The following is a 25,612-nucleotide window of genomic DNA, read 5'->3' as shown; positions in this document are numbered from 1 at the left end:
TAAGTTAGTTATACAGGTCAAGAAAATATGATCATATTACCCCAATTCTACAGTCTCTGCACTGGCTACCTATTAAGTTCCGTATCAGTTACAAAATATTATTACTTGCCTATAAGGCCCTTAATGGGTTAGCTCCTGCGTACCCAACTAGTCTTCTACCACGCTACAATCCATCATGCTCCCTAAGGTCGCAAAACTCTGGACTTTTGGTAGTACCTAGGATAGCAAAGTCCACTAAAGGAGGTAGAGCTTTTTCGCATTTGGCTCCCAAACTCTGGAATAACTTGAAAATAGTTCGATTGCATCATATAATAATTGCTGTTAATAGTGTTTATCGTCTGTTTGATTACGTCTTTACTTGATTTTTCCGTACATTTCTGCCATATGTACATTGACTGACAGTCACCACTGATAAGCTGGGAAAAGCTACCACTAAATATTGTAGAAACTTAATTTGCTGTAAAGTTGCTTTGCAATTATTTGTATCGTGAAAAGCGCTGTACAAATAAACTTGAATTTAATTGAATTATTCACCATTTTAATTAAAATGCTAAAAAAAACACTAAAATGAAAATGTACAACTGACATATTTTGAGTTAATTAATTTGATCACAACTGAAGTCCCAGAGGTTCATATCAGCTTAGATAGGAGGGTCTTTGAATATCTTGGGCCTTGGAGTTAAAAACTGGTTCAACTGGTTTATGTTGATGCAGGACCGTTGCTAAAAATAAATCAGACCTTTATTTAGCTATTTATCAGGTAATAGTTTTCCATCTGAAAGCCCTATGTGCACAGAGCGTCTCAGTTGGATTGAATCATCGGAGACGTGCAATGACAAACAGCCACCGCTAGCAATCATCTTTACTACGAATTTATGGCCGGTTTATGAGACAAGCAGTCATGATGGATTCCTCCAGCCTTAACCCGGCTGCCATCTTTGTGAATAACTTGAGTTTAATGGGTTTTATATCAAGTCACGTTCCTTTGAAGATTTAAGACGTGTTCAATCCCCTCCCTCAAACCCAAATCAAACTGTTACACATAACCCAGATTACCTGCCATCAGAAAAAACCCACCTCCCCCAGCGTGCACAGCTCCATGATGATCCACACTGGGTTTTCTGTAATGACGCCAATCAGCTTTACAATATGTGGGTGATCGAACTGTCGCATGGTCACTGCAGGAACATACAGAGACAAAATTAGTCCAACATCAGGGTTATGACTTTTTCCAGCAAAGACAAATGATTGTTACAAATGATATTTATTTCAAATAAATGCTGTTCTCTTGAATTTTCTATTAATGAAAGAATCTTGGGGAAAATGTATCAGGGTTTCCACAAAAATATTAAGCAGCACAACGGTTTTCAACACTGATAATAAGAAACGTTTCTTGAGCACCAAATTTGAATAATTATTAGAATAATTTCTGACACTAAAGACTGGAGAAAATGCTAGCAGCTGAAAATTCAGCTGTCATCAAATAAATAAATTACATTAAAAAAAATTAAGAAAACAGTTATTTAAAACTGCAATAAAATTTAACAATATTACTGTTTTACTGTATTTTTTATCAAATAAATGTAGCCTTGGTGAGCATGAGAGACTTCATGAGAGACTTTGAAAACATTAAGAAATCTTGTCGACCCCAAATGGAAGAACTCAAAGAATAATGGAAGTATAATATATTATTCTCGTAGTATGTATAAAAATGTCACAACTTCTTGTTTACAGTAAAATCTGAGTCCTGAAACAAAACCTGGTGATACAGTGGGTATAGAAAACAATCACCCCGTTTAAAATAATCACATTTTGTTGCTTTGCAGCCTGAAATGAAATGTTAGCTTTCACTTGAATGTTATAAATTGCACTGAGTAAATACAGCTGGATAAAACAAAAAATGTGTCCATCTTCATTTCAGGCTGCAAAGCAACAAAATATGATTATTTTTAAGGGAGGTGATTCTTTTCTATACCCACTGTATGTGCATTTTTCAAAAGGCTGCCGTTTTCAGCACTTGTGATTTTCCCAATTATGGGATGTGCATCATGTGTATCTAAATCAGGCAAAATAACTGAATTATACAGTTAAGTCAAATTATCTGTGAAGGATCTAAAAGCTGTAGTAAAAACATCATGTCCTGTTTATTAGTGTCTGACCTTTTCTTCACTATCACTCTTAAACACACATACCAGCAACTGTTCGGGTGTACAAAAGCCAACAGCTGTGCTCTTACAAACTCCACATCCTGAAAATGTTTGGAGTTTCGGCACCAACTAACCAAAACTTTCCTCTCAATTACAGTGATGGAATGCTGATGGACACAGCCATGGGAATGACGCAGACATGCAGTGCTGTTACAGGCTGCTGGGTATCAGTGATTTGACACTCACAGGCCTCCTGGAGAAATTTCTCTCGAACACTGTCCGAGGTGCAATTCTTACACGTCTTTATCGCCACAGAAAGAGCTGGGTTCTCCTGACAGCACAAAAGAAAGAAAAAGCATTTTAATAACCATTTCCGTAAAGCTTTCAGATTAATACAACATTAGTATTTCTTGCAAAGTCATTTCTGATCATCATCATACCATTGAGTAATTCATACTTCAATATAGACTAAATAAAAATTTTTTTTTAAATAATACGTTTATTCAATATGGATCCGTTCAATCAAAAGTGACAGTAAAGACTTTTACATTGTTACAAAAAAATATATACATTTTTAAAAAAATGCTGTTCTTTTGAATACTAAAGTCTGGAGTAATTGCTGCTGAAAATCCAGCTTTGCCATCACAGAAACAAATTGCATTTTAAAATATATTAATATTGAAAACAGTTATTTTAAATTGTAATATATTTCACAATATTTTAAATTTTACAATAAATAAATAAATTAAATTAAATTAATTTTACTGTATTTCTGATCAAATAAATGCAGCCTTGGTGAGCATAATATACTTCCTTTGAACAGTAGTATAAATAAATAAGTTATACACAAGTTAAATAATTTAATAAAATGTAATAAAGTCATTTATACTGGACATATGTAAATCCCTTGATGGACATCTCCAAACTGGCCCTCTCCGATACAGCGTCCCAGCTCAATTCTATCTCTTTGGATCTCATAGTCCCTGGCTGAAAGACAAAATGGACCCATTCAACAAACACTTAAAAATACCACTTCATAAATGATTATCTCAAGCCACTTTCCAACATGTACTCAGTCTCAGAAAAAGAAAAGACTCCATGCAATTCTTCAGTCTGTCTGTATCAGTACATATACAGTATGCTTTTCAATATAGAATCCATCCCATACATGCCATACAAACCCAATTATCAATCAAGAATGCATACAAGACTCAGTAAAGAAATTATACTAATGGTTCTTCATTAAAGGGACCGTTCACCAAAAAAATAAAATTCTTTCATCATTTAGGTCACACTCAAGTTGCTCCAAACCATGTGTGAATTTCTTTCTTCTACTGAGAACAAAAAAGAATGTGGGAAACCAAACAGTTTTTGGTTCCCATTTACTTCCATAGTACTTTCTTCCATACTATGGAAGTCAATGGGATGAGCAACTGTTGGTTACTGATGGTCTTCAAACTATCTTCTTTTATGTTCAACGGAAGAAGGACATTTTTACAGGTTTGGAACAACTTGAGTTTCAGCAAATAATGATATAATTCTCCTTTTTGGATGAACTATCCCTTTAAGAAGAACAAATCAATAATCACTTGAACAAGCCCTTTGAACATCCATATGTAAACGTGTCAAAGCCAGTTCGGAGCACCTTCAGTGGAACATGAAGATGTCCGTTAGAATTTTGCATATGTGTATAAAACCAAAAAAACTATTATTTCCATTTGCAACATCAGTAAGTGAAGAAAGATATAAAGATTCAACCACAAGAAACACAAATGGGCAAAGCAAAAGCAACACACAGGCCCCACCGTCACACATGAAGTATCAAGCATGTGGAGAAAAGGGAATGAAAACAGCAGGAGAAACAGCTTTACCTTCATCTAGTCCATAATATTCTGTTGTGCCAATAACGAGAGAAAACAAAGTGGCAAATATAACACTGAATAACATTAAGGTCACCATTAACTGATAATTATTTCCTTTTATAATAGGACATTTTTATTAATAAAAGCAATGTTTACAAAATCCAAACAAATCTTGTTATTAAGGCCCAGTGATTTTAACACTTATATGTTAATTTCATAGTTGTGAGCCACTTATTTAATATTAAACAGCATAATTTCCTTAAAAACAATACTGCTTGTGGAGCAAATTGGTAAATAAAAAATAATATCCTGTGTAGCAGTGAAATCTGTATTACAGGGGTAAAAACTTTTATTAATTTGATAAAAAAATTTATGTATTTAAAACATTAAAAGGCACATGAAATATAAAATATTTAAAATACAAATCAAACTTTTAATAATAAAACTTACAATTTTATTGATATATCAATATTATTTCACTAACATGAAATGCCACAAGAAGGTTAGATAAATGTATGAACAATACCTTATTTCAGGTATACAAAAAAAAAGAAGTAAAATTGTAATAAAGAAATATCTAGTAAAATGTACATTTTAAATTACTGCAACTTAACCCTAAAAATGCTTTACTATAAAAATTGTTGTTCCAGTAAATGATGATTTCAGATTACAAACGTACAAGAATATTAATAAAAAATATATTAAATAAATTGATCAAATAAGGTAAATGTTCTCCAAGACATGGCACAACAATAGTGCACACGCTCAGGTTCAAGTCTTTGCAGCAGCAACAAGATTTTCTTTCCAATAATTTGCTAAATAATTTACCCAAAATAACAACATGACAAAGCTAAATGATTGTTCCATTTATAAAATGGACATTTAACATCATATCCATTTCAGTGCATGCTCACCACTGCACTGTCTTTCTCATGTGTCCATTAAGCACATGGCACAGCGTCCATGTGCCCAGTGCTGGTCAATGAATGGAATTAGTTCTATTATTACTTTACAATACAGCTTCCTCTACTCAAGCCCACACTAAGCAAATGATGTTTGACTGAGACCCAAGCGCACAGAAAGGAAGAGACAAAACTGAACACCGTGTTACTCTAGAGTTCAGTTTCAGACCTAAACGAACAGCTAAGCAGAAAGCGACACCGACTCAAGCAGCTATAAACGTCTCAAGAGCTTCTGCGTCTGTGATGCCAAACAGTGTGTTCAAGGTAGATAATAGGAAGTAGGTTAGGAAAATGTGTAGAGTGATATATTTGCTTTAGAGGATGCTTTTAGAATATTGAACAGCTGAACTAATGAATACAAGGGTGTCGTGTAGAAGAACCCATTTATCTTCCAGATTTAAAGACTTCAAGTCATTTAAGACATACTAAAAAATTGAAATATTCACTGTATACAATTCAAAATGATCAAATTTTTGCTTGTAGTGTTACAGTGATTTTAAGCCAAAGCACCATAATACTGGTCTGAGATCAGTATGAACCTGTGATACTCACTGGAAGGCATGGTGTATGTGTCCTCTTCGTCTATGATCTCAGCATAGTCATCTGTTTCTGAAAAGGGAAAATAGTATTTTAAGTCCAAATGTTCCCACGTCTTCTCATCTCCGGCTCTCACACACTCTTAGGCAATTACACATGTCGTCTCTTCCCCATTAACGCTGCAGTGCTAAGTTTAAAAGTGTTTCCGTGTCTATGTATTCTGCAGGAGCTCGAGTTGGCTTCGATCACATCCACACAGCTGTGATACCTGAGTGTGTTTAAAGAGCGAGTACATCTGGCTGAGAGGGGAAACTTTCTGTCCGAAGCATTAGTATCATTGGGGAAAAACAGATGAACTCATGGGTAATTTGACAGCTTTTGTGTCTGTCCTGTCTGGTTTTAAGGAAAAATGTTTTGTCAAATATTCTCTATGCTGCAATGCCAACAGATTTTGACAGCTCATATTGACTGTCAGTGAAGTCCCATGAGTGGCATGCTGAGAGCAAACACTTTCCCCTTACTGTGAGAGAAAGGGATGTGTGTTTTCAGTAGATAAAGTCTCCAACGTGGCAAAGCTTACTAGTTTTACCAGATCAAAACATCAAATTCCATTGTAAGCTACTGCTGCGAGAGATCACAGATACACACCTAGGTATTTTGTTTTTCTTGAGTTCACAGGGCTGAAACATGCGAACTGAATGCACTTAAACTGTGCTATCAAAGAGAAAAACATTGAAGCAAGCAACTGTTCACAGTTCTTCTAGAGGAAGAAACTTCAGCTCACTTTGATTTATACTTAACATTCTTTTTGCACTCATTTCTGAGAAATAAATCTTGTGTTGAGTTAGTGTCCAATTGCATGAAGTAATTCACTTGAAGCAATATGACTGGTCAATATAGCTAAAAAATTTATTCATCTTATATAGAACTATAACATAATAATACAATGATTAAAACATATTAAAACTGATATTTTTTTTAGCCTTCTGGTGATATTTATATAGACGTTGCTTTAAAATACATGTTTTCCAACTTGTTTTTCAATTTGAAAATATCATTAAGACTTTTCAATTATATTCATAAAAATAAAGTAATTAACTGTACCTACCTATAAATATGTTTCAATACAACATTTTATTATAAGTATAAAAAAACCATGTAGAGACTTTTGTGAACATTTCTGAGCAATGGAGCAAATCAGTTTTGAACTGATTCAGAGAAAAAAATAATTTTTGAATTTAAGTGTAAATTTAAAGTTATTCTCAAGTCACAAGATAAAGATGGAATCTAATACTAAAACTAGTGCCTATAGGAAACTTAAATGTGCATTAGAATCATTGGGATATTCACACTGTTGTATTTTATCACCCAGAAAATCACTCTTGAAAATCACAAGATGACTCAAGATCATATATTGTGAATATTCAATAACTTGCTCCGCTCAAGCAATAAGACATATTAAAATTGGACTTTACCATCCCCACCAATATCATCTGTGGATCCAATCAGCATGCAAAAGAATTAAAAGAGAGACAGAGAGAAAGAGAAAGCATTAGATTAATGTCTTTATCAAAAGACATTACTGAGGAGAGGCAACAGAACGAAAGAGTATTTCATGGCTGTTACACAATGCAATAAAATAAAGCCCCAAACCATTATTTATCAACAAAAAGATCTTGAAAATTTGCATTCTCATTCTTTAGGTTATATTAAAAACACATGCACTATCAAGGTGGGGACTTTCCAGTGACTTTAGCTACTGTTACTACACTGAGCTAATGATATTTTCTATCCTCTAAACCTCACACAACCTTTTTGCATTTTTATTAAGACATTATTTAGCACTTTCATTAAGCCATTTTCCTTGTGGGGACCATTGACCCATGTAATTTAGATGACTTCCGGTTTAACGATCCTTGTGGGGACATTCAGTCCCCATAATGCAAGCAAAACATGTTTTACACACACACAACAGTAAACTGCAACAGGGTTTGAGAGTATTTTAGAATTACAGGGCTGAGCAGCATTTTAGAAACAAAGGAACAGACATTAATTTCGACTAGCACAACAGCTCAGAATTAAGCGTAGAAAACATCAGAGGGTTACACAACATGGTTGGAATTAGTTAAGGATTAAGTTCATTATCAATGATAATGTCCTCTTAGATGAGTCTTACCTGAAATGGAGATGGTTTTGGCCCGGACTCCTTGCAATCTTTTCTCATGGTTTGCCGATCTGTGAGACAAAGGTTGAAGAAGATGAATCGTGTACATTTTCAATCAAACTTAATCACAGCATGACCTTTCCACACTGATCTGGTCTGTTCCATTAGCGTGTGCGGGGGATGGCATAACAGATGGGCACTACCACAGTCACGTTAATGGGAGCTGGGCTGCGGGTCACATTAGTTGAGGGTACACTGAGAGATTCCACATGGCTGAGCCAAAGAGGCCAAAAGAGCAAGAACAGGGCGAACTGAATCGATCTAATGAAAAATTGTTGGAAAAGGGAAGGATACCCGAGGGTTGGAGTTTTGCAACTTACTTTGGAGCTTTTGGGATAGATGGAAGAGCTCTCTCTCCTTCTGTTGACAAACATTGAGAAATACAATTTAGAAGAGAGAAAAAAAAAACTGTAAAATAGTGAAATATTAACATTTAAAATAGTTGTTTTCTATCTACATATATTTTAATTTTGCAAAGCTGAATTTTCAGCAGCCATTACTCCAGTCTTCAGTGTCACATGATCCCTCAGAAATCATTCTGATATGCTGATTTAGTGGTCAAGTTGAAAACGTATCTGCTGCTTAATATTTTGCTTGAAATCATGTTCTTTTGAAACACTTTTTCAGGATTCTTTGTTGAACATAAGGTTAAAAAACAGCATTTATTTCAAATGGAAATCTTTTGTAACATAAATGTCTTTCCTGTCACTTCTGATCAATTTAATGCGCTTTCCTGAATAAATATTTATATTAGTGTGTGCGTGTTGTGGTCTCACCTTTCTGTACACGGACAATAAACGATGAAGAAGTTCCATTAACAAGTCTACAGTAACCATCAATGAGATCGGCCATGTTCTCCGCTGTGTTCAGTGCTGTAGTTGTTACTGTCAGAGGCTTTAACAAGAACACACAGGTCCCAAACTGCACCATATCCATGTATAAAAACCACACATAAGACAAAATGATACACTGAAAAAAGTGTGTGGATGTTACCTCAGGTGCTCCAGCCATGTCTAACTGCAGCATTCCCTTCCTGTCTCGCTCCTCGAACTGGATACTCTGCACTTGTGTGAAGTTAGCGAGGTGTGTTGGCTACAAAGAAACAGATACAGACATTAGATTCACTGTCAAACTGTCTATCAATCCATCGGACTGTACACTACTTACGTTTGAGCCTTTGTCTGTCAAATAACTGATGCCCTCCTCGGGTCCGATGGCCAACTCCACTGATATCACCCAGCTCGACTATCACACACAACAGCAGACACATTCAACTCAAACACTTCATGAAACACACACAAACTGATAAATACAATGCAAATTGATTTCCCCTCCCAGTGATGAATAATTACTTATGAGCACTATTTTTTAAAAAGAAATGAACAACTAAAACTACAGTGTAGGAATATATTGAGAAACGATGGAGAAATTCTTCATCTTTCAGCCAACAGAGGGCACTGCAGACCATTAAAGAAGTCCATCACCATTAAGCCAGAAATAATAAATCAGGAGAGTTAATACATGTAAATGTCTTGTGGCTTTATTTTAATGAAGTGAATTAATTACCATCTAAACTCAACTCACCCCGAGAGCGCATTTAAAACACTCCTTATCAAATCTGTATATAGGTGAAAGGATCTCAAAGAACTTGAGGATACACTGCTCGTCGTTCAGATTGGCGAACTGTTTAAAAGTCTGCTGGATCAGTTTCCGCAGGGATTTAGCCTGCAAAGACAAAATACAATGACTTGTAATTAAAATACAACATTAATTACAAACCCTTAAAGGTGAAGTGTGTGAACTTTTTGAGATGATGAAATACTTCCTCCTATACAAGTTTAACAAGTATAAGTCAACTATATGCCATTCATAAAATGACTTAGAGAGATTGTAAACACTGAAAGACTGCTCTGTTTCCTCTAGCTCAATCAATGGCACACGTTTGAGGTGGGACTACCTGTTTGGTCTTGCCTGATGCAAAAATTACACACTTCACCTTTAGGTGTAGATAGCAAGAGCCTTAATGCAACAAACTGGGACATTTGAACCTTTATACAAGGAAAAATGCACTAATAAATTCATTCTCTAAATCAATATCTTCAGAGAGAAGGAATTGAGGCCTGTGAATCATTTTGATGGCTCAAGAATAAGACCACAGAAAATCGCTAAATGTATGAATAAAACTGTCTGCAGCAGTTAGGACATAGTTTTATCTCAATAAGCGGTCTTAATCTAAATTTAAAATGACAAGCAGGTTCCTAAAAGCATTCAAACCAATCTTTAATGGTGTAAACAAGTCCTGTCAAATTACACAAACATTTTCAAGAAGTATTCATTATTCAGAGATGATAATTAGACAATTAGAATCAGGGTCCTCTCCTTGAGAGATGTTGAATATTTGTTAGTCTAAAGGTTCTCGAATTAAAAACCCTAAAACTGGTCGGTAATTCTCTCTTCCCTCTTGACATGGGCTTGGGTTTCCATGGTAACCAATGAAAAGGAGGTGATTTTGGGCTGCTTTGGGGTAGAATGTAAAATATAAAACAGAAGAGCAGAAGAGAGTGAAAGCCACAAAATATGCAGAAAATCTCCTTTATAATAAAGAACAGGGAAACACAAATGCCATTTCCATTCTCAATCTCAATTCCCAAATGCATTTAAACACACACAATTAGAATTTACTCTAACAATTAATGATGCAACGAGCAGGAAAAAAATTAGCAGCACAGAAGATTATTACAGCAAAACTGCAAAGGTGAACTGCATAATATTTGGATATTAAAATATTTTCTTTTTTTTTCTTTTTTTTTATATAAAAATAAATATTTATATACATTTATTTTTATTAATAGAAAAAAAAACTTATTTAATTTAATTTAAAGCCATTCATGGGTTATTTTATTTTAAAAGGGTAAAAATCATGGCAATTTATCTGTATAGAAATGTTCACAATAAATATTATACCAAACTTTACAAATAACAGCACTTCACAAGCAGCTAAAATAACAGTAGACAGTATGCCACAGCACACTAAAAGACTGAAATGGACTAGATAGGTCAGGTGGAAAAGGAAACTGGCTCTCTGGCAAGCTGCATTTCATTAGAACGGTTCCCTTCAGTGGCTTCTTCAGAGAGAGAGAAGGAAAACAGAACTGGGCCAAAACATCTCAGGGGTGTGAGACCACAGAGGAAGCCAGGCAAGTAACATCATTGATTTTGCCTGAACAATAGCATTTTCTCACATCCAATAAATCAAGACAACCACTGTCTTGAGGAAGCCATCGCAGGAGCATAAGAAATGTCTTATTACCTTTACCGAGTCTAATAAACTCTTTGGAAAGAATCTCCGCAGACCAACGTCCTTCCTGCAGGGAGAGGATACCAGAAATACATTGACTTCAGTCTTTAAAGAAAGTGAAACATCAAATTTTGGGGTAAAAGCACAAGAAATGAGACCGCAACTTGTTTGTGACTGAGCCATTATTACAGATTATTGTCTCTTCCGGTGTAAAGCAACACTACAGTAATGGAGACCCTGCATCACTGCAGGAGATACGCAAAGATCAATTATACTCTACTAAAATAGACCAGACAGGTTTCAGAGGGCCATGCAACACGCACTAGTTATTCTGACCCATATGCACACAATCTGAAAGGAAAAGAGATGAAGAGAAATCCTCTAATGGTTCAAAGAACTACTGTACTCCTTTCAGTCTAGTATGAGCTTGGTTTGAAGTACACTGACAGCATTACATCATAAGTGAACACTGCAGTAATATGACAATGAAAACCGATTGGAATTTAATTTCTCACATAATGTTCAGGCACAATGCAAAAAAGTGAATCCAAGTTTCTGTCATGACAGTGACAACACAATTTATTTTATTTTTTTTGTGGTGTCATGCCAGGTTTCCCTATGGAAGCCCATGTTTGGTAATTGCACATTTTTCCCACAACTGTGACTATTTCTATTGCTTTTGTATATCTCACAACTGCAACCTTATTTCTCCTGATTACTCTTAATTGTGACTTTACATTTCACAAATGTCAACTTTATTTATTACAAAACAAAGTAAAGTTTATTTTTTAACTTTCTCACAACTACTTTTTTTATTCTGAGGTGAAAAAACATCACAACTAATTGGACCAAAATCCCTTAAGTTAACTAAAATAATGCTGCCTGAAGAAACATATAATTCATGTAAATATGGACACAGTGTGAGAACACGACACCAATGATCCAAACATAGACAGCATTACTTACTCTAATAATTCATAATTAGATTTTTTATCCAGGGCGTTTCCACGCATGTCCCTGAAAAACCGCCTGTAACAGAGAAGAGGAAGGTGATTTATCTGAATTCAGTCTTAAATCATGGGAAAACACTTACATTTACTCATTTATACTACCGTTGAAAAGTTTGGGGTGGTTAAGAGATCTTTTTGAAAAAAAAATTATAATAATCTCTCACCAATACTGCATTTATTTGATCAAAAATACAGAAAAATTTGGAAAACGTATTACAAATTAAAAAAAATATTATTCCTGTGATGGCTCAGCTGAATTTTCATCTTTCTGTGTCCAACTTTCAGTGTCACATGATCCTTCAGAAATCATTCTAATATGCTGATTTGGTGCTCAAGAAACATTTCTTATTATTATCAATGTTGAAAACAGTTGGAAACAGCTATACATTTTTTCAGGATTCTTTAGATGAATTACCGATCCCAAACCTTTGAACGGTATTGTGTATCACATACCTGATTTCAAGGCAGCCAAGTTTAAGTGCTACATCTTGATCAATATGATCGGCAATCTCCATCATATAATCACTTTTCACCTGGGCACACAGAGATTTATATTAGGCAAGGCAAGGAGAAAGGTACAAGGCAACACTGACCACACAGGTTGGATAATGACCGAATTTATAATTTCCCTCCTCCTCGGGAACAGGCCGATACTGCATATCAAATAAATAAAAAAATAAATAATATGACCTGATAGTTTCAATTTAAAACAAACACAATAATACTGAGCTAATTTGCTAGTCATTAAGTTAATGACGTTTGATATAGTTTAATGTACTTTCCTCACAATCCATTTAAATCAAACGTTCTTGTTATTCCTAATTTATTATCTTGTTATATTTTCTATAGATCGCCACAAAAGGACCAGGTGGAATTGGTTTCGGCGACTTTCATGTCGACACCACAGAAGAGAGAAAAGAACTTATTACAGGGCCAGTCACCTGTCGGTTAAGTGTTTTACAATGGCGACTGTGAGCTTATGGTTTGATCTTTGTAACCTGGCAGGGATCAAACCAGTTACGGACCCTGAGCCTTGAACACTAAACCACCTTTCAGTTTCTTTTGTTAAAGCACTGTGTGGGTGAATCTCATGAAAATGGGTCATATTTCACCCCAAAATAAAATAAAAAAATAAATACATACACATTACACAATGTAAAATATAAAGATAAATACAATTTACATGAAGAAAAAGAAACCTAGAGTAGGACTGTTATTTTATTTGCATTTTTTTTGCATTGTGACATTTTCACGACAATGATGGTTCTCATTTTTGCTAAAAATCTAACATTAAAATCTGCAAAAATTAAAGCAGTACAACAAAGACCACCATGATGTGGAAATATTTTTACAATTTAATGTAGGGCTGCACAATTAATCGAATTTCTAATCGCGATTACAATTATGGATGCCACAATTACGTAATCGTTCAAAGCGGCAATTAATCGTTCAAAGTCCACTTATGTTATTCTGCATGCTTAAGATGCGTTTTTTTCTTTCTACATGTTATCTTAAGGGTTTTTCCCATTATTTTAATTTTAGTATAACATTATAATACCATTCATATTTGTACTTTTTTATAATTTAAAGAAGAAACCAATCCGATGTATAGTTGACATTTGAGCCTTAATACTATAGAAAAGCACAAAGTTTTTCAGTTAGTTTTCAGCTTGTTTATTTTCATATAAAAATGCGGCATGCAGTTGCATCAAACAATGGTATAAACATCATTCAATGTAAATTGTGATAATCGCAATTACAATTTCAAGGGAATAATCGACAATTATGATTTTTGTCATAATCGTGCAGCACTAATTTAATTATTTTTTTTGCAATACTGTACTGAGACCTGGAGAGTGAACATGCTTAATAGTCATGGAAATAATATCAAATTGCAAAACATTGTATTGGTGCTACAATATTGGTTTCACTGACCTAATAAAATAAAATATTAAAAACTATAGTTTACAGCTTCATTTTATTTTGGAATGAAATAAAATGAAGCTTGTTCATTTTATTTCATTTATTGCATGTTTTTGACAGGTTTCGTGCGACTCACTCATGTGGTGTTGGAAAAGAGGAGGAAGTGTCTATACAGAGACATTAGCGGAAGGTTTGGCAGCAGAACACAGGCTGCCAGATTAAACTATCCATCACCTGATGATAAAAGTAGTTGAGAGTTGGCTGGTCCTCAGTAAACTGGTTTAAAAATCCTTTAGGCAAGTATCGAATCCGTAGCTCATATCTGGAGAGAGAAGAGAGAGGGAAAGAAATGATCTAATAACAAAACACACTCCACATGCTGTCAGCTCTACCTGTAGAATCTCTGCATAAAGCTCAAAATAATCACACAGGAATATCAATCACAAGTGATCATCAATGATTGGCAGCCCAATCACAACAGATGCCTTAGAAAATGAAGCCCTCAGGTTGAACACCTTCACTGTGTGCCTGAATGGTTCAGATTATAGAGCTGTTTACTCATCTTCCCTTTCATATGTGACTGTTTAGAGATGTATTAGTATTAGTGCTGACAGCAGCTGTCTGTCTTGGAGGTAAAAATCACACCCCGTTCTCTCACAGCTGGTTCACTGTCTGCTCTCAATTACGCTAAATTAGTTTTACACATCTCTCTACCTGAGCAGGAGGCAGAATGCTGCGGCACCTGCCTCACACGTTCAAAACACTGTTCTCTAAACTGGCTATGGATGATGCACCTGGAACTTGCTGCCATCTGCCTCACACACAATGCACAGAACATGAAGACAAACCTAGTTTCTAATAGTTTTATAATGCTTTGTGGAACCATTTTTTAACTTCAAACCATTGTTTCCGGCTAAAATACGAGTCCTCTATCCATAATATTGCTTTCTCTAGTGGAAAAGCCGTCTCGTCTGAATCAGGAGTTTATAAGTAAAAACAATCCAAAACAGTTCTGAACAGAAATGTCTGTGGATTTTGATGTGAGGGATGGATGTTTCAATGGAAGAAAACTTATTAAGGATTATGAATTGGTATTTTTCATCAGCAGCGACGATTTAAAGTTAAAATAACTTGATGACTTGGATTTATTTCTTACAAACACGCTGCTTCTCGCTTCACAAAATGATAATTGATGGACTTGAGCTGTGCTGTGGATTAATGTGATGTTTTTATCAGCTGTTTGAACTCTCATTGATGGCACCCATTCACTACAGAGGAAGGATACACTGGCGAGCAAGTGATGTGATGCTAAATTTCTCCAAATCTGTTCCGATGAAGAAACAAACTCCTCTGCATCTTGTATGACCTGAGGGGGAATAGATTTTAGGCAAATTTAAATTTTTGTGTGAACTATTCCTTTCAGTTCTTAGCTCATTCTATAGCATTTGTGCAAAAACTGTTACTTTTATGAAGATTTAAGATGATCCAAAACCTGAGAAGAGATGAAGCCTACCCCTCCAAGGACCTCAGATGACCACATACAAACTACCAAATTTTCCTTACATTACTGAATTAATTTTGATCACAACATATAATCAATGCTGTTAATCGGGTTCACCATTTCTGTTTGATTACATCATTAACTAACTGCATGACTTTTACTATCCTAGAACTGTACATTTTTGCCATATGGACAACACCTTGACATATTTACCACTGATAAACTACTCCTAATTTTAACGTAGAAACTTTCATTTGCTGTGTATCATGAAAAGCGCTATACAAATAAAAATGAATTAAATTGAATTGAACTGAACTGAATTTGAAGTTATATCATATGTTGTGGTTTTGCTACAGCTTCAATATCAAAACTACTGCAGAAACGCTGTTTCTCCACGATCAGGCCCATCAAAATCACAAGTAAAACTGATTCTTCTTCATATGCTAGCACAGATTCCCCCCAAAACAGAGCAGTATTTTTAAAATAGAACCAGTTTGGATTTCTGGTTTAAATCAGTTTATCACACCGTACTTTAGGCTGTGCTGAATAATAACATTATTCCATGTGGGAAACATGATAATACACAATGAAAAACGAAAGGGAGCCTGCAGTTAAATCCTATCCATTTCTTTTTCATTTCTGCACAAACTGAAGAGGAGGAATTTAACCTGCTGATCCGCATTTGCAGAGGGTAAAATGTCTTGCATTAAAGCAAATGCTGCATTTATTATCAGGGCTCTGCTGGAGGGCAAACAGAACCAAGCTCATCCTTTGAACCACGGACTTCCCCGGTAAACGCATAAAAAGCCCATTCATCCATAATGAATGGTTGAAGAAAGAAGATGGCTGAAACAAGCCCTGGGCTGCGTGAATGGAATATAAACAATAGAGCAATTAAGCATGGACTGCTTTAATTAGCTTCATTAAGATAAAACTCACTATAACGAGCCACATTCATTCTGAAGCTCCGCCCACTGGGTCACCCTCATCGTGATGCAGAATTATTCTCCCCCACTGTATGAATTATACATAAGCCATTATATCATCCTTTCCTCCTCTAGAAGAACAGCACATTCACTCTGATAATGCTTTACAACAGAACGATGTGCAGTGTCATCCTCATAAAACAGGCATGACCCAGATATAACATGGCACGTATTTGATATAAAGACTTTGGAACAAGACTCCGGTTTTATGCAATTAAACAAGGGAAAGTTTGCATAATTTAACACTTTTCTGGATGGCTTTATGCTCAAACCACCATAATTTCTTTCAATAGACCACCAGTGACAGTAGGGACCAGCAGACAAAGAAAATAATATAAAAGATAATAATGTACCACAGCCCTACAGTGGTCTCAGATGTCAAAGTTGTGCTATTTCACAGATGTAAGAGGTGTTTTGATTGTATTACAGACAGAAACATCAAGCAGGAGGGGGAACAATGACAGAAATAAGTGGTGGCAAACTTAACTAAGCCCCTGTACGGCCACACAGTCATGCCACAATCTAAAGCATGATTACTTTCCTCTACAGAAAGCTCACAGTTTGGTTCTCTTTTCATTTTAAATGCATATAAAAAAATATGTGATGAGAACACATTCAAAGTAAACTAGACACTTGAACTACACATTTTTTCAAAGGCTAATGTTGATAGTGGTATCAAAAATGTATGGTAGCCAATACAATGTTATCAGCCAAATATTGGTCTGACTGATATATATATCAGTAAGTATATAACCTATATATATATATATATATATATATAGGTTTGTCACTAATAAAGAGAGCTTAAAAAAAAAAAGACAAAATACCATACCAACTTTTATCCCACTAGTGTCACCAAATTAAATTGAAATCATATTGCAAAAGTTTGGGGTCAGATCTTTTTGAAAGAAATTAATACATTTATTCAGCAAGGATGTATTAAATTCATCAAAAGTGACAGTGAATACATTTATAATGTCACAAAACATTTTTTTATTTCTAAACTTTCTATTCATCAAAGAATGAATCACAGTAATGCATCAAGGAAAAATGCATCACAGTTTCCACAAAATATTGAGCAGCACAACTGTTTTCAACATTGATAAAAACAAGCAATGCTTCTCGGGCACCAAATCGGTATATTAGAATGATTTCCAAAGGATCATGTGACACTGAAAACTGGAGTAATGAATGCTGAAAATTCAGCTTTGGCTAAACAGGAATTAAATACATCTTAAATATAACCATTTGAAACTGTAATAATATTTCACAATAGTACTGTTTTTACTGTAATAAATGATTAAATAAATGCAGCCTTGGTGAGCACAAGAGATTTCCTTCAAAAAGATTAAAAAATCTTACTAACACCAAATTTTTGAACGATAGTGTAGGTTTCCAAATAATCTCCTTGTTTGCCATTGGCTGAAAAACAGACAGACCAACCCTGTACTGTTTATTTATTAACTGATAAATAAACAGTTAATAAATAAACCAACTATTAACTGTAACAATGTTTTTATGCTTATGATACCAGCATGGAAACAGGGACTCACCTCCAGTCGTCCTGGGGATGGCTGTGCTCGTACCGCTCCCTCACGTGAGACACGCCCATGTCGGGGTGGAGCCAATGAACTTCACCTGTTTTCAGGTGGCTCATGCGCAGACCAAAGCAGGACACACACCTCACCTTATGGATGTCCACGATCTTCTGTATAATGCCCTGAAAAACACACACAAGCATTTGGTGACAACATATAGCACTCTATAAACGTTTAGCAGGACAAATATTCTGAGAAAAATGGGTTCGAAGCCAGAAGAGTTTCAGTTTAATCTTTCTTTTATTAATGTGTCATGTTATGGGTCAGTAAGTTCTGTGGTTCAAATCAATATAAGAGAGCAATGGCAAGAGAGGAGATGGATGAGATCAAGAGAGAACAGGATGTTCAAGAGTCTACGGAGGCATAATATACAATGTCTAATAGGATGGAAAAACTGTTATTTAATTTATTATGCAAACTGCAAAATGCATGAGCCATGAGGCAAGAACTGATAAGCCACATTAGTGTGTGATGAATAATTTTCAATCTCCTTACAGACATCATAAACTACTAATATAAGAAGTCTAAAAAACAAAAAACATTTTAAAAAGAGAAAACCTGGCTTAATCATAGGGCTTTATCACACTAAAACAACCTGCAATAACTCACAGATTTCATCTTAGACGTCAATTCAATCTATTTAATTTATTGAAATAGTGTGAGTTAATGTGACACTTCTGTGGCAGTAGTCTGTTTAGTTTTGGCCAGGTTTGGATGAGGTTCACACCTGATAAGCATCAGATGTAAACCTGGATAAAACAGAAGAACGGAGACAATGGCAGCCATGTGAAGGATAAAAGCAGGACAATACGCTTTGAAGTCGTATGGCTACTTGGCTTCAAAAACCAACCTCGTTAAATAATTTAGAGTAGCATGCCATTGTCTGAGGGGGTTTTACCACGAGTGTTCTAGGCCACTGCAAGCTGCATTCTGAATAATGCTGAAAAGCCTGGAGCTCAGAGGAAATATCCTCTTTAGTCCTGCACAGGAATGTTTGTGGTGTAACTGTCAGTTGCAATAAGGCTAATTTTCTACCAAAGCACAAAAACAAAAATTAAGCATCACAAATACACAATTTAGAACTTAAAAAGTAACTTTAAAAAATCCTACTACCAATAATAGAGCAACTGATAAAACTCCAGAAATTAGCCAATAATTATGTTTTACTGAAAAGCTCATATGATCATCTATTGTCTGTTTGCTTTCAATAATAATGAATGAAAAAAATCTATTTAGTAATATGACTGTGTAATAAGTTTGTTATTAATTTACATTTTTGAAAGATAATAAAAAAAGCTCCCAAATAGAATTCTGCGTGCATAATTTCATATCAAAACATTATAATAAAAAATATGGATACCTGCCATATAAACAAATATCTGATATTATCAGCCTCAATATTAGCAAAAAATGTATAAGAACAATGACAATTAATTTTTCTCTGTTGGCTGCAACTGATATGGTCCGATATGGTATTCTACATCCTGGAGAACATTAAGAGGGCCAGCTGATCTGCAGACTCACCCTGACATCGGTTGAGTCCCCGTGTCGGATGTTGCTGGCCCAGGTGCAGGGTTCACTACTGCTCTCGAAGTAGTGGAAGACTCTGAGTACACGCTCCAGAGCCCCTGCCGTGCGCTCCATCCCTGCACTGAAGCGAGGCTTGACCCCCTGGTTCAAGGCATGGGTCAGGTTGGGGTCCAGGTAAGCCGCTGCCATGGCTTTGATGGGTGCTAACTGTCCGTCATATTCTGAGGAGAACACAAATCTGTCACTGCAAAGGCCTTAAAGAAGTACAATCAACAAAGAAGAACTAACAACAATTGCTAAACTTGTGAAAAAAACTCCCTCTCTCTCTCTTTCTATATATATATATATATATATATATATATACACATACACACACACACACACACACACACATTTTTATTTCAAAAGTAAATATATAAACAAAATATTTGTTGTTATTATTATTGTTATTATTTTTTTAAACATTTCTAAAATCTTTATAGTTACAGAATAATTGATTATTCTAATATCCGTTTGTTTGTTCTAATAATCAACAAAAATGGAAAAAGCTTGCAGGAACAATGATAATTGAATTCAACTTAATATTTAATATTTATTGTTGTTTTTGCTACAAATATGATCTGAAGGATTATGGGAAAGTTATTGTAAATGGATGAACTATCAGCTTTGCAATGCCTTCAGTCTGTTTAGTCTTGTAATAATAATACTATTTAGATCACTGCATAATGGAATATTCTTGTTCAGAATAAAAACACATTAATCAGAGCACAAACATTCATTTCCAATGAAGAACGCACAGATGAATCAAAACACACTCACAAGACAATGAAAGCTCTCAGTCAAGTCAGTTTAGAGGTGTCACCGGAACACAACGACTGAGGCAATGAATGGAAGCAAGGCAATCCCAAGACTTTGGATCTACACTGATAAAGAAGACTGTCTCATCAGCTCGATATTCAACTGTCAGAGCAAAATATACAGCAGGATGCTGCACACACTAACAGGAGGTTGGACTCCTGGGAGGAAATAAAGGAAAAGGTCCAGATACCAACACTTCAGACAGATGTCTCCTGCAAGCATGCCAGGCCAGTGGCCTTGGGCACTATGATAGTGTCAGATATTTTGGCAGAAGAGCTACAAGTGCAACAATCCATGATGGCAAACTACAGCATTCCAGAGCTGCAAGGTCAACACAACAATGGCTGACTGTTTCACGTCAGCTAAATCAGCCCAAAACAGTCCCACGATGTGTCTACCACTCTATCATAAGGTTACAGCTAAGCATAAAGGTGACAATAACCCTACATGGTCTTTATCGTAAAATAAACCATGAATGAAACAGATGAGTGGTCAGTTGCACTGGACATTGTACATTATTTAAACAATCAGAATCAAGTATTCCACAGAGAACACTGGAATATACAGTAATGTAATAAATAATGGCCGTTATAATCACACAAAAGCAATTTACATATATAAATAATTCCAAAAAGTATGAAAACAAACAAACAAAATTAGGGTCACCCATACATTAAAACACTGCAAAAAGGAAATGAAATCAGCGTGAAACCACCTGGTAAGCCTATAGGACACATTTTATGACAGCTTTTAGTTTCAGTTCATTCTGAGCACCTCTCCTAGCTTTTCTGAAGAAGGGCCAGCAGGTACACGCCAGCGTGGATCTCAATAGCTCAGAGCTTAAACAGCCCTCTAAAAACACAAACAATGAGCCTGCGAAAGCGACTTAAGTTCAAAGCACACATACTGGTGGGTCCGAAGGACGTCAACAAAGCATAAAATCTATGTTGTCACTACTGTCAGTCTTTTGGTACATATTTCAGACATAAATGCTCTCTCACACACATTCAAACAGACAATACATTTTAGTAGCTTCCTCTGTGACATCATATCCTGCTTATCATAATGTGTCCATGCTTCATGTAACCAGCGATCCAGTTCCTGTCCACTTGGCCTGAGGAGACCAGGAGAATACACAACACTTCCTGACAAGACGGTCATGAGTCAAAGTCAAAGACCTGGATTCCACAGCCCTAAAATCACAACACTGGGGTTAAACCAGCTGATAGACCACAAGCACTCACACCGGACTATACACACACGCGACTGAACTCGCCCACAAGTAAACACGCGTGGTTAAATGGGACCTTGGCCAGGAGTAGGAGTTCACACACATATCTGACTGAAAACACTGGAGTTTTGCATTTACAATGCAATCAAATTTCAGCATATAGCAACTGAAGTTACTGAACAATGCATTTCTACTACATAGCCTACTACAAAAAAACCCCCTCAAAATTCTTGATACTAAATTTTCTACACAAAGACATCGCATCAACAGTTTATATATGGATACGTCACAACAGCGAAGACAAGACCATTGCAACTTCCGTTACATACTGACTTTATTGATTTTACTGACAGTCCTAGTTTCTGTAAATTCTGTTTGAAAAGATATACAAGAAATATCTTTGAATATTGTCTTGGACAATAGGAAGCCTTCGAGTCAAAAATGTCAAGAACAACTACAGTGAGCCAGCTGAACACATTTCAAATCTTAGATCTTTTGAATGATCCTAAAACATTATGAATCCTGACACTAAATATGGCTTGCACAGTAACGCCTGTGAGTATTGTATTTAGCTGTTCCATTTCCATAGAGGAAAGCGGTGGCATTACAATGGATGAAATAAGAAAATGACTGAACGATCGTTCTGTAAGGATAAAAGAAACTAGAATACTTTGATCTCCTGAGAGGCAAACAATGCACTGGCATCTTCAGGACACCCCACAGAGGGGTGGTGCGGGAAACACCTCTCTCACATATGCATCTGTGCCTTTTCATCTCCTCCCTCCACTGGATTCACTCAACATTCACTGTGCATAAGATAATTCACATGAATGTCCTTGACTGAACCAGAGGCAAAAGAGAGAAGCTTTGTTTCTGTACTCATTGACTTCAGTAGGAGTTTCCAAAATCTCAGTCATCCAGTAGTAGGAATTGTTATAATTTGTACCCCCCAAATACTTTGCTTCCTTTTACTTAACTGATGAATAGAGAAAACTCAGGTACTCTGATCACAACATAAAAATCTACGCTCAAAGTCTAAGCCAAGCAAAGCAAAACACATACAAAAACAAAACCAGAAACAAAACAAAAAAGCAAACATTCAAATAAAAAAATTAATTTAAAAAAATGTAAAAACCAAGACAAAAAAGATAGACAAAATCAAAGCAAAGAAAAGCAAAACACAGACAAAAACAAAACCTGCAAGGAGTGGACTGCAAACGTGTCCTGTGCGAAAGCAAAATGAGTTTGTGCTGCTTCTGCACCGGATACACATACTGTATATGCACTGCAGACGGAGTACGTGTGAACTTGGCGCAACAAATCTAGTTCAACATCTTATATGTCATGTTATATCCCATATATGTGTCACGATCTGCTACGGTGCGGGAACACGGAGCAAGGAACGAGGAGACCAAGAGTGCAGAAACCAAAGAATTTATTCATCTTCACGGGGAATCACACGTAGCACTGTAGACACAAACAATACCGGACGCTGGAGCACACACAGGGAACACTATTTATACAGACAGGAGGGGGGGAGGACGAGACACCCCTGGGAGCAATGAAACATCATGGGAAACACCTGGGACAAATTAAACATGAGAAAGGAAGGCACATGAGGAAAACAACCACAAAACACGGAACAGAGTCTGACAATATGTCTATTCTAGAGACATTGTTACACCTTTATTATTATTATTATTATTATTATTATTTTTCCTTATGTCTGTTCTAGAGACATGTTACAGCTTTTTGATAACGCTCTAATTGGTTTTCTTTTGGAAATACGTTTCAAATTCACACTGAATGCATTAACGACTGTAAAGCTTGTCTGTGTGTGTCAAAATCGTGATTAAAATCGAAATCGCAAAATTGATCAAAGAAATCGGGATAGGTTTTTTTTCCCATATCACACAGCTCTACTTTTTTCACAGGGTAATTCTGCACAGACACATGGGTAGAGGATTCAGTCTCTCACAAGAAGACACCAAAGCAGGCATACAGATTGTCTGCAGCAAATGTACAGGCCTCAGGCAGAGAGAGTAAAAATTGGATGGTTCTGTGCATCTGGAATGGTTTATTCTAATTCCGTGCTTAATTTCTCTACAGACAGGAGCTGAAAAGAATTAAAAAAGAAAGAAAGAGTCTGACATTACTATTAGCTGGTCAAATAAAGCGGAAGGTGCTTCCAGTAACATGGCAGCAGATCGCATTGTGATTTCAGTTTTGGCATTTATTATTGTTTGTAATTTGTGCCCATCAAGTGAAACCTTCTCTGATGAGGTGCGATGCTTTAATGTTTTTTCGGAAGAAAGATGCGACGTGATATCTATTGTTATGGGCGAAATATTATTTTTTCCCTATTACATTTACACTCGTCCAGGCCCTCAATCTAAAAACACCACTCCAACGCCAGAAAATTCATTATCATCCTATGCCTGTTATTGTCAGGCGACATTCACCCTTGTCCAGGTCCTAATGGGGAAGTTTGTCCCGGTTTTAACAGCATGGCTAATAATATATCCCACCTTTTCATGGATAATGGCGTGGTCGTGATCGTGCTGCGAGGTCTAGTTTGGAGAGGACAGTTTCCCTGGGAGGACGTGTTGTGGACCAGAAAGGCGCCGAACACGATGAGACCTTAGTTGATGAAGAGACTATTCCAGTATCAAGAGGTTCTGCCGATTTGCTTGGAGACTACTTTAACACAAAAGGTTTACATTTTGTGCACTTAAATATAAGGAGTTTGTTACCTAAGATCGATGAAATAAGGTGCTTACTTAAGAATTGTAAAGTGGGGATTTTTTGCTTAACAAAAACATGGTAAGACTCGTCTGTAACTAATAATGAAATAAAAGTAGACAATTATAATGTTATTAGGAAGGATTGCAATAGACAAGGAGGAGGTGTTTGTATTTTTATTAGATCGGATATTAAATTTTAATGTGTTAGACATTAACGTTGAGCAAGAGTTATTGTTCTTGGATTTATTGTTGCCTGTGACTAAGCCTATACTGTTTGGAGCTTGTTATCGTCCACACAGTCAAAACTATTTTTATGAGGGACTGGAGTTTGTTTTGAACAACAATAATGATGATTTGGCAAAAGAATGTATTATTATGGGGGATTTTAATACAAATGTAGCTAATAGAAAAGGGGACGATTTTAAAGCTTTACAGTCATTATGCCAATTATTCCATTTAACCCAAATAATAAACAAATCTACTAGAGTTTGGGAAGGTGGGGAAAATACCATCGATCTTATTTTGGGATCTGATGAAAAATATATTTCCCAGAAAGGAATAATTGAATACGGTATCAGTGATCATAATATCATTTTTTGTACAAGAAAACGTAGTAAAATAAGATTTAGTATTCATAAAACCGTACGAATTAGATCGCTAAAAGAATATATAACACTGAAGTTTTTAAAGACTATCTTAAAAGAGTTAATTGGAATGATATTCAAAATATCTCAATAGTTGATGATGCTTGGAAAAAATTTAAAGTTCTATTTCTTAAAGTAGTGGACAAAATTTCCCCCCTTAGACAGGTGAGAGTTAAGCAAAGAGCTAGTCCTTGGATGGATCAGAAAATATTGGAAATATTAAAAAATAGGAATAGGGCTCTTTCGATTTATAGAAGAACTAAGAACCAGGAAGACTATTTAAAATTTAAAGCACTTAGAAACTTAGGACAGAAAAATATAAAGGAGGCAAAACGTAATTTTATTAAGGAACAAATTCAAGAAAACAAAGAAGATCCTAAATCTCTGTGGAAGATGTTAAATAGGTTCCATTCAATTGGTAAATCAAAATTTTCTGTATCAAAGTTAGGTCTAGATATTGATGGCAAGATAGAATTTGATAAAAATAAAGTCGCTAATAAATTTAATTCATTCTTTTCATTAATTGCTAATAGTCTAGTTGATAAGCTTCCTCTGTC

The 25,612-nt window shown here is 35.6% G+C and overlaps 1 protein-coding gene across 16 annotated transcripts in view; it reads right to left on the bottom strand.

Annotated features, from left to right (window-relative positions):
* Positions 1 to 25,612, bottom strand: part of LOC107552863 (focal adhesion kinase 1-like) — an 80,439-nt gene that overhangs the window by 26,736 nt on the left and 28,091 nt on the right. For 10 of the 16 annotated variants that reach the window (XM_016234896.1, XM_016234894.1, XM_016234891.1 and 7 more), the window contains 18 exons: positions 19,573 to 19,799; positions 18,004 to 18,170; positions 14,198 to 14,285; positions 12,494 to 12,573; positions 11,997 to 12,059; positions 11,043 to 11,097; positions 9,317 to 9,457; positions 8,900 to 8,977; positions 8,726 to 8,824; positions 8,509 to 8,626; positions 8,053 to 8,092; positions 7,685 to 7,743; positions 6,984 to 7,001; positions 5,524 to 5,580; positions 4,019 to 4,039; positions 3,037 to 3,134; positions 2,394 to 2,478; positions 1,078 to 1,178 (listed from right to left, as the gene is read on the bottom strand). In XM_016234896.1, coding sequence (XP_016090382.1) covers positions 1,078 to 1,178; positions 2,394 to 2,478; positions 3,037 to 3,134; positions 4,019 to 4,039; positions 5,524 to 5,580; positions 6,984 to 7,001; positions 7,685 to 7,743; positions 8,053 to 8,092; positions 8,509 to 8,626; positions 8,726 to 8,824; positions 8,900 to 8,977; positions 9,317 to 9,457; positions 11,043 to 11,097; positions 11,997 to 12,059; positions 12,494 to 12,573; positions 14,198 to 14,285; positions 18,004 to 18,170; positions 19,573 to 19,767 — 1,563 coding nt within the window. In that variant the 5' untranslated portion in view covers positions 19,768 to 19,799. The remainder of the gene's footprint in view (positions 1 to 1,077; positions 1,179 to 2,393; positions 2,479 to 3,036; positions 3,135 to 4,018; positions 4,040 to 5,523; positions 5,581 to 6,983; positions 7,002 to 7,684; positions 7,744 to 8,052; positions 8,093 to 8,508; positions 8,627 to 8,725; positions 8,825 to 8,899; positions 8,978 to 9,316; positions 9,458 to 11,042; positions 11,098 to 11,996; positions 12,060 to 12,493; positions 12,574 to 14,197; positions 14,286 to 18,003; positions 18,171 to 19,572; positions 19,800 to 25,612) is intronic. The other 6 variants (XM_016234893.1, XM_016234898.1, XM_016234901.1 and 3 more) reach the window with 3 other exon arrangements.

Source organism: Sinocyclocheilus grahami, unplaced genomic scaffold (assembly GCF_001515645.1).
Source record: "Sinocyclocheilus grahami isolate Dianchi unplaced genomic scaffold, SAMN03320097.WGS_v1.1 scaffold459.1, whole genome shotgun sequence".
Classification (NCBI taxonomy): Eukaryota; Metazoa; Chordata; class Actinopteri; order Cypriniformes; family Cyprinidae; genus Sinocyclocheilus; species Sinocyclocheilus grahami.
The sequence above is the reverse complement of the archived record's forward strand: the minus strand, read 5'-3'. Positions and strand labels throughout refer to the sequence as shown.